Consider the following 12455-nt stretch of genomic DNA (forward strand, 5'->3'; position numbering starts at 1 on the left):
GGCCTGACACTGTGAACTGGGGTACAATTGAGCTGGGGTGCTTCTAGACTCCATCATCCTATCACAGTGGCAACTCAAAATATCTGTAGGGAGTGTTGGGGGGGGGTTGTTTTTCTAGAGCAAGCCCAAAATTCTGGTCTGTCTTTCATGGTCTGACTGGCCTCCATGCATGTAGCTTACTCAGACAGTCTGACACTTAAGCAGAGGTCAGGGAGGCTGGGAAGTAGCCTCTGCTAATCTTACTCACACACACGCTGCTCATGGGTGGATCTGCTCAGGGGCCAGCCAGACTGTGGCCATACCCTGGTTTAAGCCTTTAATGAGGTGCTTCCTAAGTCTCGCCATGACAGTGAAGACTTCTAGCACTTCAGAGTCTTGATCATCTAGGAGTCTAAAGTCCCAAGAGTCAAGGGTTATAGGTTCTGTGGTTTTGATCCCAGAGAATACATGTTCCCAAATGCCTGTCTCTGTCTTCATCCTGGCCATGGCTGAGGCTATTTCTTTCTTCTTTTGTAAGTTTTAGTTTATCTTCCCTCATACAGTATATCCTGACCACAGCCTCCTCTCCTCCCACACCTCACAGTCCTCCTTCTCCACCTTCCCTCTCCCACATACCCACTGCTCCTCCATTTCCCTTCACAAAAGAGCAGGAATAGCAACCGAATACAGCATAACGAGATGCAATAAAACTAGTCACAAACCATCACATCAAGGCTGGATGAGGCAACACAGAAGGAGGAAAGGGGTCCCAAGAGCAGGCAAAAGAGTCAGAATTAGCCCTACTCCCACTCTTAGGAGTCCAATAAAAACCCCGAATTAAACAACCACAACATACGTGCAGAGGACCTAGCACAGACTCATGCAAGCTCTGTGATTGTCACTTCAGGGCTGAGGCCATTTCTAAGGGGTGGTTGCAGTGGCTATATGCCTAAGGCCATGGCTGGTTCTGTGGCCAAAGGTGTGCCTCATGGGAACCATCTCTGCTTATTTCAGAGAGGCCAGTGGACATCACAAAGCCCTTGGAGGACCAGCGGGCCACCCTTGGGGAGGATGTGATGTTAAGCTGTGAGCTGTCTAGGGCGAGCACCTCCGTGCGCTGGCTGAAAGATGGGAAGGCCATCCGAAAGAGTCAGAAGTACGACCTGCTCACTGAGGGCACCCGGGCTGTGTTGGTTGTCCACAAGGCCTCACTCAAGGATTCTGGAGAGTACACCTGTGAGACAGAAGCTTCCAAAAGTACTGCCAGGCTCCGTGTGGAAGGTAAGCACTCCGCACACCGCCCGGCCACAATCTCCCCTGCAGCATGGCCTGGGGCCACCCCAGAGCCTCCGTTGGAGACCTGGAGACCAGGTCAGCCTGTGTGCTCAGGTTGGGAGAACAAAGTCTGCGTGGTGATAGAAACTTTACACCCCCATCCCTGCCTGTCTCATCCCTCACCCAGAAAAGGCAAACCGGTTCACAGAGGAGCTGGCTGACCTGCAGGCGGAAGAGAAGGGCACAGCTGTGTTCACGTGCAAGACAGAGCATCCGGCATCGATCGTGACCTGGCGCAAAGGCCTCCTGGAGCTGCGTGCCTCAGGGAAACATGTCCCCAGCCAGGAGGGCTTGACCCTGAAGCTCACCATCAGTGCCCTGGAAAGGACAGACAGTGACACTTACACCTGTGACATTGGCCAAGCCCGGACCCAGGCCCGGCTCCTCGTCCATGGTAAGGCAGCCCTCACTTGCATGCTGCTCTTGGCTCCTTTACAGGTGTACTACGGGTCAGCTTTATCTGAAGTAGACTCTGGAGGCTCAGAAGTGCTTAGTCATCAGGACTCAGCCTGCCCTCGCCCAGCCCAGCCTCCCTTTCTCTATGTCGAAGGCTGGAGCAGATCACCTGGGCATCTCAGGCTGTCCCAGAGTGACCTTCTGTGAGGGAGCCAATGCCCTGGCTTCATTTGTACAGTGGCTGCTTGCTGTGTGTTCTCATGGCATCAGGCCTGTGTGGAGGTCCAGGGTACGTACATTACGTGTGATTGCACATACGGTGTGTCAGTTATGGCAGAGGGACAGCTTGACCATGCTTGTTGGCAGCGGAGGAGCCTCAGGTGTTCCCAGCCGGGAACTGCCTGTCAGCGTGACCAATATTGATAGTGTCCGTTTAGAAGGCTAGAGACAGTGTTGCTAATGAACACTCATCCTGTTGGGAATGTGTGGCACGGAAATGGAAAGCCAGGGTGCACCCCAGAGCACAGGGGCACAGATGGAGACGGGTATGGGCCACTGGGATACAGAGCTCAGGGTTCTTGCAGACTTGGGGCAGGAGCTGTGATTGGTAGAGCTATCCCTGCTGGGCAGGTGGCTGCCCAGAGCCTCTGTTCTGAGTCGCTGCAGAGCTCAAGATGGTGAAAGGAAAACTTTGGCATGATCTGTGCCTATGGATAAGGCACGTGGAACATGGGGTGCATGTGGAACAAGAGGGGATATCTTCAGCGTTTGTATATGCCTGGCAGCGTTTTGTCCTGTCTGACAAGAATGACCTCAGCAAAATTTATAGTACCATTTTTGGGGGCTTTGTTTTCTTTTTTGCTATCTCTGTGTGTTCTCAGTTGTGACGCGCCATTCCCCTCCAAAATGCAGAGTGAAAGCCTTTGTCCTCCGGTTTGTTAGGAAAGGAAAGTGGTGGCCAGCCTGGGTAGTAGGGGATGTGTCTTAGTACCAGAACAGAGCTGAGCCTGGTCCTCCTGACCACGACCTTCAGCTAGCTCTGCAGTCCTGGGTTGGAGCCCTGGATGGGGTTTTCTGGAAGCCCCTCCCAAAGTCTGTCACCAGGAAATGACGTTATTCATGTTTGTGAGGAGCCTCGGCATCATCGAGAGTTAGAAGCGTTTACCCTCCATATTTGTGGGTTCCGCATCTTCAGAGCTAGCCCCTCACTGATCAGAAACACGTGGAAAAAGAAGTTGTGTGCCCGGGGAGGCGTCCCAGTCGTTCAAGCGTTTGCTGTGTGGGCTCACGGACTCGGGTTTGCATCTTCTAGAGCCAATGTAAATGCAGGTGCTCGGGATGCTGGAGACGGTAGATCTCAGAGCAATCTGGCTACCCAAGCCGGCCTTGTAGGGAGCTCTGGGCTTGATGGAGAGACCCGGCCCCACTGAATTGGGCGAAAGAGCTATTAGGAAGATTCCCAACATCAACTTCGAGCCTGTAAATGTGTGTGCATGAGCAGTGCAAACATACATGCATGCACGCCCATGCGCATTGCACTCACAAATGAAAAGCAAAAGAAACTATGGGTGTGATGAGCACCAACTGTTTTCCTTCTCACGACTCCCCCATGCAATACAGTGCATTGCTTTACCGAGTACCCGCATTGTGTCCATTGTGTTGGCCACCAGAAACCAGTTATTTAAATTGTGCTGGCAGATGCATGCGGAGCGCAAATACTTCATCATTTTTCATAGGGGACCCCAGTGCCCTTGGATTTTGCTATCTGTGGGGTTCCAGAACAACTCTCCATCAAGACTGTGTGAGGTAGAGGTAGGAGGAGCAGCATTCCACAATCACAGGAAGTTCAGGGCTAGCCTCGAATACACGAGCCCTTGTCTCAAAAAAGAAAATCAATGAAGTGTAGACCTTAAGTGTAAACCAGGCAGATGCCCACTGGCCTGTGGCCAGAGTAGAGGCATTCTTTGTGTGACAACCTACTGATCAGAGCCCTTTCTTTCTGTGCCATCCCATATCGGGGCTTTCGAGTGGAGCCCTGCCTTCAAGGCGTTTGTGGGTGCAAATGTTCATCTGCAGGATTCATGTCTCTCCACTATGCTTAATTCAACAGCAAAACATTCTAGAAATATACATATCCTATCACACGTGTGTATGTCTTGATGTGTGTTCATGTGAGTGTAGGTATGTGAGGAGGCTAGAGGCCTTGTGTTCTCTGGTTCTGAACCTATATGCGATGTGAATTGAACTAGGGTCCTCTGGAAGAGCAGCGCATGCTTGAAACCACCAAGCCACCCCTCCAGGCCTCAACTTAAATTTTAATGTAGGCACAGTTCTCTGTATTTATTATAATTCATTATAATCTATTCGGTTCATTTGTAACATTTGTAGCCGTCTGTGGTACGGTGAGATCACTGGGTATGTGGCAGCCTGTAGTGATCCCATACTTGAGCAGTCCTCATTTCTGCATTCAGTGAGGCTTTAAGCTTTCCCTTGAGGTCTTTGAAATGTAAGTGTGCTAAGCCAGGCTTGGGAATGCAGATACCACAAATCTTTCACCTTTGTGGACGCTGGGAAGGGCCCCGATGGGGAGGGGATAGGAAGGCGAGAGTAGGTGAGTCTCTGCGGCACAGTAGGGTAACTGCTGCCTCTTTGCTTCCACCCATCATCTTCAAGGTGAGGTAGACTGCAGTACGAATTGTACTGTTCATGAACACTGCTGGTATAAGCGGGTTGGAGAGCAGGCAGCCTATCTGTTAGCAAGCCCAGATCAGCATGACGGCAGGAGAGCCTGCGTGAGCTTCAGCAGGCGTGGGCCCTCCGCCAGCTTGGTAAAAGGACTTCAGAGGGGGATATAGGTTTGGGGTTCCGAGGCTGACTGCAAAGGACTACATGGCTCAGATCTGCCTTGAAGTTCCATTGATGGGAGTAAGGTAGACTGCTTGATTATGGCCCCACCTGGGGTCTTGGGCGAAGCGGTTTCTCCTGACAGCTAGCTGAGCCTGGCCCTTGGCTGCAGGAGCTCTGACTTGTCTGTTTGCCTGACAGGCCAGAAAGTGCGCATTATCGAGGACCTAGAGGACACTGCCGTCCAGGAGGGCTCCTCTGCCAGGTTCTGCTGCCGTATCTCCCCCGCGGACTACAGCCCCGTGCACTGGTTCCTGGACAAGACCCCCTTGCACAGCAATGAGCTGAACGAGATCACTGTCCAGCCCGGAGGTTACCATGAGCTCACCCTGCGCCAGCTGGCACTCAAGGACTCAGGGACCGTCTACTTCGAGGCGGGTGACCAGCGGACCTCAGCTGCCCTGCGGGTGACTGGTGGGTTTTGTGTCTAAGGGCCATCCATGATGGGGACACTACATGGCCTAGAGAAGCCTCGAAGAGGAGCGGATAACAGCTCCTTCCTGAGCTCTCCCTGGTGCACAGTGTGGTCCTGGGGCTCATGGAGAGGCAAGATTAGCTGTCAATGGCAAGGGGGTCTCTCATCCCAGGGAGGTAGCCAATGGCATAAGGTCTCTTTTCTCAGGGAGCTGTTTTGGAAGACTGAGTTGGGTTCTTTCAGAATTAATTTCTGAATTCAGAATTTGTGGGTGATGTTATTGTGTCCAGAGTGGAAACTATACAGAGCCTGTCTTGTGCCTTCAGCATATCTGTCTGGCTCCAGCGTAAGGGCAACAGGACGATATTAGTCAAGGCATTGCATGGTCCATTGTGTGAGTCCTCTGATAGAGGTGCCAAAGTACCAAGTCCCTTTGGCTTTTCTCTATCCTCCAGAGAAGCCAAGTATCTTCTCTCGGCCACTCGTGGATGTCACAGTCACAGAAGGAGAGGATACGACTCTTGTCTGTGAAACTACCACCCTGGATAGTTCTGTGCGCTGGACCAAAGATGGGAAGACACTGAGGCCGTCTGCACGATGCCAGCTGAGCTATGAAGGCTGCCGGGCCCAGCTGGTCATCACTGGCACCACCCTACAAGACGCTGGGCGGTACAAATGTGAGGTTGGCGGAGCCTCCAGCAGCTCCATTGTCAGGGTTCATGGTGAGTGCCAGATGGCCATGTTTGGGATAAGAATAAAAATATGTCCACATGGAGCAGGAGGTGGGTCCCCAGAGCCACTTCTGGTTCTTTTCCTCCACCTCTATCTGCCGTGTATGGCACTTGGCTTCCTTGTGTCTCAGTGTCTCTACTGCCGCAGTAGTCTTCCGCCCTCTCTTGGTCTCCTGACCCTTGATCCTGCCCCATTCCTGACTTGGGTTTGGTGGACTCCCCCTACCCCCCGGAGTTTCTCTTCCTGCCTGCGGGTTGACTAAACTAGCAGCACAGACAAGCAGCTTTTACAGCAGGAGTCTGTTGTCCACCTGCTGTGCAGAATGGAAGAGATCAAGGTGTTGAGCTTGACTGACCTCTAGGGGTCCGTTTTCCCAGCTTTCAGATGCTATCTTCTCTGTGACCCCCCCCCCAAGCTTATTCCTCTCTAAGGGCTCACTCTAACAACTTTATCTCTTTAAAGTCCACAATGTCAAACAATCACACACTGTGATGCCAAGTTAGGGCTTCAACATCTGAAGCCTGGTGGAGGACACAGTTTTGATTGTAACACATTGTCCTTATGTTTGACTGGTCCGTGCCCACCTTTCCGCTTACATACCTTCAGAGCCATCTTTCCCAGAGATCTCTGGCTCCCTACCACTGGCATCCAGTGTTTGAATTGTCCCACACCCTGTAGCAGCTTCCCCTTCTGGACCCCAGGTGGGATACCCCACCAGGAGGCTGACCTGACTGTGCCTGTTCATAGCTCGGCCAGTGCGGTTCAGGGAGTCCCTGAAGGACATGGAGGTGCCAGAGGGCAGGGCTGCCACACTGCGATGCGTGCTGTCCTCTGTGGCTGCACCTGTGGAGTGGCGCCGTGGAGATGACATCCTGAAGTCCAGCAGCAAGTATAGCCTGCGCCAGGAGGGTGCTGTGCTGGAGCTGGTCATCCGAGACCTGCAGCCCCAGGATGGTGGGCAATACTCATGCTCCTTTGGGGACCAGACAACTTCGGCCACACTCAGAGTGAAAAGTAAGCGTGCCTGTCCATACTGGGCTTAGGGCCCAGCAGGAACCTCAGCCCAGGGCAAGAAAATAACTATGTCTTTTGCATCTGTTCCTGCCACAGCCTTGTCTGCCCAGTTCGTAGGAAAACTGAGAAACAGGGAGGCCGCAGAAGGGACCATGGCCACACTTCGGTGTGAGCTGACCAAAGAGGCCCTCGTGGAGTGGAGGAAGGGAACAGAGACCCTGAGAAATGGGGACAAATACAGCCTGAAGCAGGATGGAGCTGTGTGCGAACTGCAGATCTGTAACCTGGCTGTGGCAGATGCAGGGGAGTACTCATGTGTATGCGGACAGGAGAGGACATCAGCCACACTGACTGTCAAGGGTAAAGACCACGTAGGGATGAATGGATCTGTGTTTTAGTGGGAGCTGACCTGGTGTTATCTGTCCAGTTCCTTCAGTGCCTTTCCCCATGCCTGTGCACCTTCTGTTCATCCTACCGCCCATCCCACTTTACTTCTTGAGCTATTTTATATATGGCTCAAGACATATATACACCAGCATCTGCAGCTGGCTTCTGGCTCTTGAGCCTTGGTGTTTTTTTCCCCTGTTGCTCTGCTGCATTCCTTCTTGCTCCCCATCCTGTCCTATGCCATGTTTTATCTCACCACACCCTGTAGCAGACCTGACGCTCCAGTCTCTGTTTTACCCTCCTAGCTCTGCCTGCTCACTTTGTCGGAAGGCTCAGAAGCAAGGAGGCCACCGAAGGAGACACAACCACACTGTGGTGTGAGCTGAGCAAGGCTGCCCCTGTGGAGTGGAGGAAGGGAGCAGAGACCCTGAGAGATGGGAACAGACACAGCCTGAGGCAGGACGGGGCCGTGTGTGAGCTGCAGATCCGCGGCCTGGCTGTGGAAGATGCTGGGGAGTACTCATGCGTGTGTGGGCAGGAGAAGACCTCGGCCACGCTGACCGTCAGGGGTAAAGACCATGTGTGCTCCTGTGTGTGGGTATTCCTGTGTATGGGTGGCTCTGTGCTTGAGCATCTCTTGCCCACCTTTCCTGCTTTTCTATGTCTCCTCTTTATTCTGGTATTTTAGCTGGTATTTCTCATATTTGTATGGGTCCCAGTTTAGATGCCCGAAAAAAAAAATGGAGAATTGGGTGTTTTTCACGCCCAGGAATGTGCTGGTTGGGATGAGCATTGGTGTGTGTCTGTGTGCTTATACATGCAAACAATTACAAAGATATAATTATAGATCCTAGGGGCATACCGCGAAAAGGGGGAGGAAAGACATGGGGAAAGTGGCACACACAGTAGGGATACAGGAAGGACAGGCTTGACTGTGAAGGTGAGGACTCACCACATAAGTATAAGACGAGGTCAAGGGCCCACTCCTCAGGAGTCAGGTGAAGGTGGGAGTCAGGATGGAGGTGAGGGCTTATCCCGTGGTGGTGAGGAGAGCTGAGGACAAGTCTGGGGTGGGCTTGATGCTGTCCTTTCTGGGCTTTCCCTGGTCAGTTCTAGATTGTCCCACTGGAGAAGGGCTTGCTGAAGCTGCCTGGCCACTCTACGTGCCCCTGTGTTGTTCACGTAGTGTCTGTGGCCCGCTTTTGTGCACGGTTACAGAGTTGAATGGTCTTTGTGCCCGTGTGTGCCTCCCAGGTGTGAGCAGTACTTCACAGATGGTTAGAGGCCTGGGGAGGGCATTACAGGGAGTGAGGTCTCACTGTGCAGTGTAAAGAGGGCAAGGCTTCTCCGTGGAGTGTGAACAGGGCAAGGCTCCTCCCTGAAGTGTGAACAGGGTAAGGCTCCTCCCTGGAGTGTGAACAGGGCAAGGCTCCTCCTTGGAGTGAAGAAAAAAGCTCCTCCCCGGAGTGTGAACAGGGCAAGGCTCCCCCCTGGAGCGTGAACAGGGTAAGGCTCCTCCCTGGAATGAAGAGAAAGGCTCTGGACATCAGAGACAGAGGCATTCACAGACTAAGGCAGATATGATATAAGGAGCCCTGTAGCCTGGCTGTGATGGATCCTGGGGGTCCTCATGTATGCACTGGCAGCAACAGACCTTTCCAGAGCGGCCTGCTGTACTATGTTCCTGAGTCACAGTTGTGTCCAGGAAACCAGAATACCTGTTTTGGTGTGATTAGTGACCTGGTGATGAGTTAGCTCTCTGTCAGGAGTCCTCAGAGGGCCTGAGCACCTCTCTTCAGGGAAGCAGATGGAACACACAGGCATTGCTGGAGAGCCCTGGGCACCTTGGAAAGTGAGAATGGAACAAATCTACAAGTACAAGAAGCCCTCGGCCTGGAGGGCTCTGTCTCACTTGAAAGAAATGACCACTGAGAACACTGAAGAGGAAGGTATGGCAAGACCTGGCCAGCTTTTTGTCCACACTGTGGCAGGTGGCTCCTGTCATCTGCACAACACTGGAGATGCTTGAACAAAAACCGGCCATGGGTGGATCATAGTGTCAAGACGCAGAGGCCTGGAGTCATCATGCATTCAGACAATCTAAGAGATGGCAGAAGAGGGCACCTGAGGCCTCTCCTGTGGCTACAGCGTTAGGAAGAGTTCACAGGAAATGTTGCTCCCTCTTCCCAACCCCAGGACATGCTGTTGAGAGCTGAGGTATGGAGGGTCCTGGCAACCAGCTGCTCTCGGAACTGGGTCTATCCCAACAAGGGTTAGACATGATGGATGCCTTTCCTGTATCTTTCTAGAGAGTGCTTCATTTTCAAAAGCTACCCCTGGACCATAGGGTCCCCAGTACACTCAGCTATTGTCTGTCCTTAAAGACCTCCAAGCACATGGATCTGGACAGTCATGGTCTGGTAGCCAGAGGAAATCTCCTGCTTTGGCAAACAAAGAGCCAGTTTGTCCCTCCTCTTCTCTATGACCACTTCCCACATAGTAGCCACAGACAGGTGGATCGTTCCTCCATCTGTTCAACCCCGGGTCTCTACCTCTACTCTCACACACCAGGGATCTTTCCTGCGCTGTGAAGAGGGGCCCAGAGCCCTGTAGCCACCTACCCGTGGATGACAGCTGCAGGAAGAAGCTTGGGACTTCTTTCCATCCAGCCCAGCTACTCCTTCACCCCAGTCTGTTCTGAGAATTGGAGTTTGGGAGGCGAGGGGCTTAGGTACCCCATGTGCTCTCCCAGCACAATCAAAATGATAGCACAAGAACCGCTGAAGGAATTCACGGCCATACCATGCTGTGGCCTAGTAGCCAGGCCAAGCCATAGAGCCCGGAGTATGCATGAGGGACTGGGTGGGCACAGAAGACCTGGGGCCAGGGCTATCTCCAGAAAGCCTGGGTTCTCTCTCTCTCAGGCTGACCAATCTGTATGTTGCCCCCTCTGTGCTGTTTCCCACTCGCGTCTGCACATTTATTCCTTACAACCTCCAAAGCATGTTTTACTGTTGAGCGTCACATCCTGTCTTCAACATTCTCCAAGATCCTGATGATCTTTGTGTTGTCCTGAGCCCCATAAACCAAACTCATGTATAGTCTGAGGCCTCCTGTGGAAAGCATACAATAAACTGTGACCACGAGATGCAGAATCTAGACCAAGGGAAGCCCTACCCTCAGCTGCGTTTTAGCATGCCCAGCGCGTGGCCTGTGTGCAGCCGGACTTCCTGTCTTCCCTGTTCCATCCACATCTAGGGTCTTCCGTGTTCTCTGAGAGTGTGATTGTGTCTGTGTCCTTCTGATCTCCCCAGCTCTTCCAGCTAAGTTTATAGAAGGTCTGAAGAATGAAGAAGCCACAGAAGGAACCATGGCCACGCTGAGCTGTGAACTGAGCAAGGTGGCTCCTGTGACATGGAAGAAAGGAACAAAGACCTTGCGAGATGGAGACAGATACAGCCTGAGGCAGGATGGAGCTGTGTGTGAGCTGCAGATCCGTGGCCTGGCTGTGGAAGATGCTGGGGAGTACTCATGCGTGTGTGGGCAGGAGAGGATCTCGGCCATGCTGACTGTTAGGGGTAAAGATGGATGGCTTGTCCATATATTGTTCCTATTATTTTCTCCTGCCTCTGTTTGTGGCACAGCGCCTGAGGTGACCTGTGGCCATCTGTCCTCCCACTGGTGTCCTTTGAGTATTTTTAATTTGCTCAAGCAGATCCCCCTGCTGCTGTCCCTCCCCAGCTATCTGCTTTCTTCCCCATCTGTCTATGGTGTCAGCCGTTTACACTGTGGCTCTTGAGAAATATATGTGTCTCTTTGTGGGTTCCGTGTTCGTGCAGAGACCTTCAGAGGGTGCCATGTTCTCAGTGATCGTTTGACCCTTCCCAGGCCTGCCTGTCAAATTTATAGAAGACTTGAGCAACCAGGAAGCCACAGAAGGGGCCACAGCAATATTAAGCTGTGAGCTGAGCAAGGCTGCCCCTGTAGAGTGGAGGAAGAGGTCCGAGACCCTGAGAGATGAGGACAGACACACCCTGAGGCAGGATGGGGCCATGTGTGAGCTGCAGATCTGTGGCCTGGCCATGCTGGGTACTGGGGAGTATTCATGTATGTGCGGGCAGGAGAGGACCTCAGCCACACTGAATATCAGTGATAAAGTTGTGTGGCCAGTGTCTTTGTGCCTATGGTCACCCTGCTCCGCTTGCTCATCACACATTCTGTCCCTTCATCTGTGTGTCACATCCTATCATGACTGGACAGAGATAGGAGAAAACACACCCATATCTGGCTTCCTTCCACCTTGTGCCACCATGAGTTTAGCACTTTGGTTTTATTTTTTATTTTTGTTTTTTTAAATTTTTTTTTTTTCTGGTAGATTCCATGTCCTTTTGTCATCCAGGCTGAGTCATGCCTGCTAAAGTTCTACAGAGAATGTGGCACCCTTGTGTGTTTCTGCCCCTCCCCCTGATGATCAGGTCAGGTCTATGGGCAGGACCATGGTCTTGATATTAAGATGGCACACCAGAGAAGGTAAAATCCGTGGCCTGTTCTCAGCAGAGCAGTACATGGCTCACCCTCAGTGGGGGTTGCGTCTTCCCTGTGCCGTTCATGTCTTGTGCTCATCATGTCCTGTCCCCTTCACATGTTCTGAGCATGACAAGCCCTGTGCCTTTCTGACTCCCTAGCACTGCCCACCAAGTTCATGGAGGGTCTGAGGAACGAAGAGGCCACAGAAGGGGCCATGGTCACTCTGAGGTGCCAGCTGAGCAAAGCTACCCCAGTGGAGTGGAGGAAGGGAGCAAAGACCCTCAAAGATGGAGACAGATACAGCCTGAGGCAGGATGGGGCTGTGTGTGAGCTGCAGATCCGTGGCCTGGCTGTGGAAGATGCTGGGGAGTACTCATGCGTGTGTGGGCAGGAGAAGACCTCAGCCACGCTGAGTGTCAAGGGTAAAGTTCATGCGTGGCCACCTGAACCTGAGGCTTGCTGTCTCCATGTTGTCTCCACATTACGTCTGTTTTCTATATGTGAAAAAGTGGCTATACTGAGCCTGTGGCTATCTGTACTGTAACTAGGGTCACCATTTGGTACCTCTACCGTTTCTTTCCCATATATAGGGAATATTCTCATGCTCATGTCCACCCCACCAAACTCTATACATCTCTCTCGCTTCTTGCTTCCTCTTATCGGTTCCCTGGCTTACTGGTCCTGTCAAATCCTTTGTCAGAATGTGTGTCTCCTTGTGTGTTCCATGTTCTGTGCACCATGTCCTTCAGAGTCCCACATTGTCAGT

General features: G+C 52.4%; 1 protein-coding gene across 1 annotated transcript in view; it reads left to right on the top strand.

Annotated features, from left to right (window-relative positions):
* Positions 1-12455, top strand: part of Obscn (obscurin, cytoskeletal calmodulin and titin-interacting RhoGEF) — a 114098-nt gene that overhangs the window by 37885 nt on the left and 63758 nt on the right. Inside the window, 11 exon segments of the mRNA XM_055593997.1 lie at positions 994-1260; positions 1442-1708; positions 4756-5028; positions 5485-5751; positions 6509-6775; positions 6872-7135; positions 7468-7731; positions 10477-10740; positions 11051-11311; positions 11690-11692; positions 11848-12111. Coding sequence (XP_055449972.1) covers positions 994-1260; positions 1442-1708; positions 4756-5028; positions 5485-5751; positions 6509-6775; positions 6872-7135; positions 7468-7731; positions 10477-10740; positions 11051-11311; positions 11690-11692; positions 11848-12111 — 2661 coding nt within the window.

The sequence above is a fragment of the Psammomys obesus genome, unplaced genomic scaffold (assembly GCF_907164565.1).
Source record: "Psammomys obesus unplaced genomic scaffold, mPsaObe1.curated_primary_1811, whole genome shotgun sequence".
Taxonomy (NCBI): domain Eukaryota; kingdom Metazoa; phylum Chordata; class Mammalia; order Rodentia; family Muridae; genus Psammomys; species Psammomys obesus.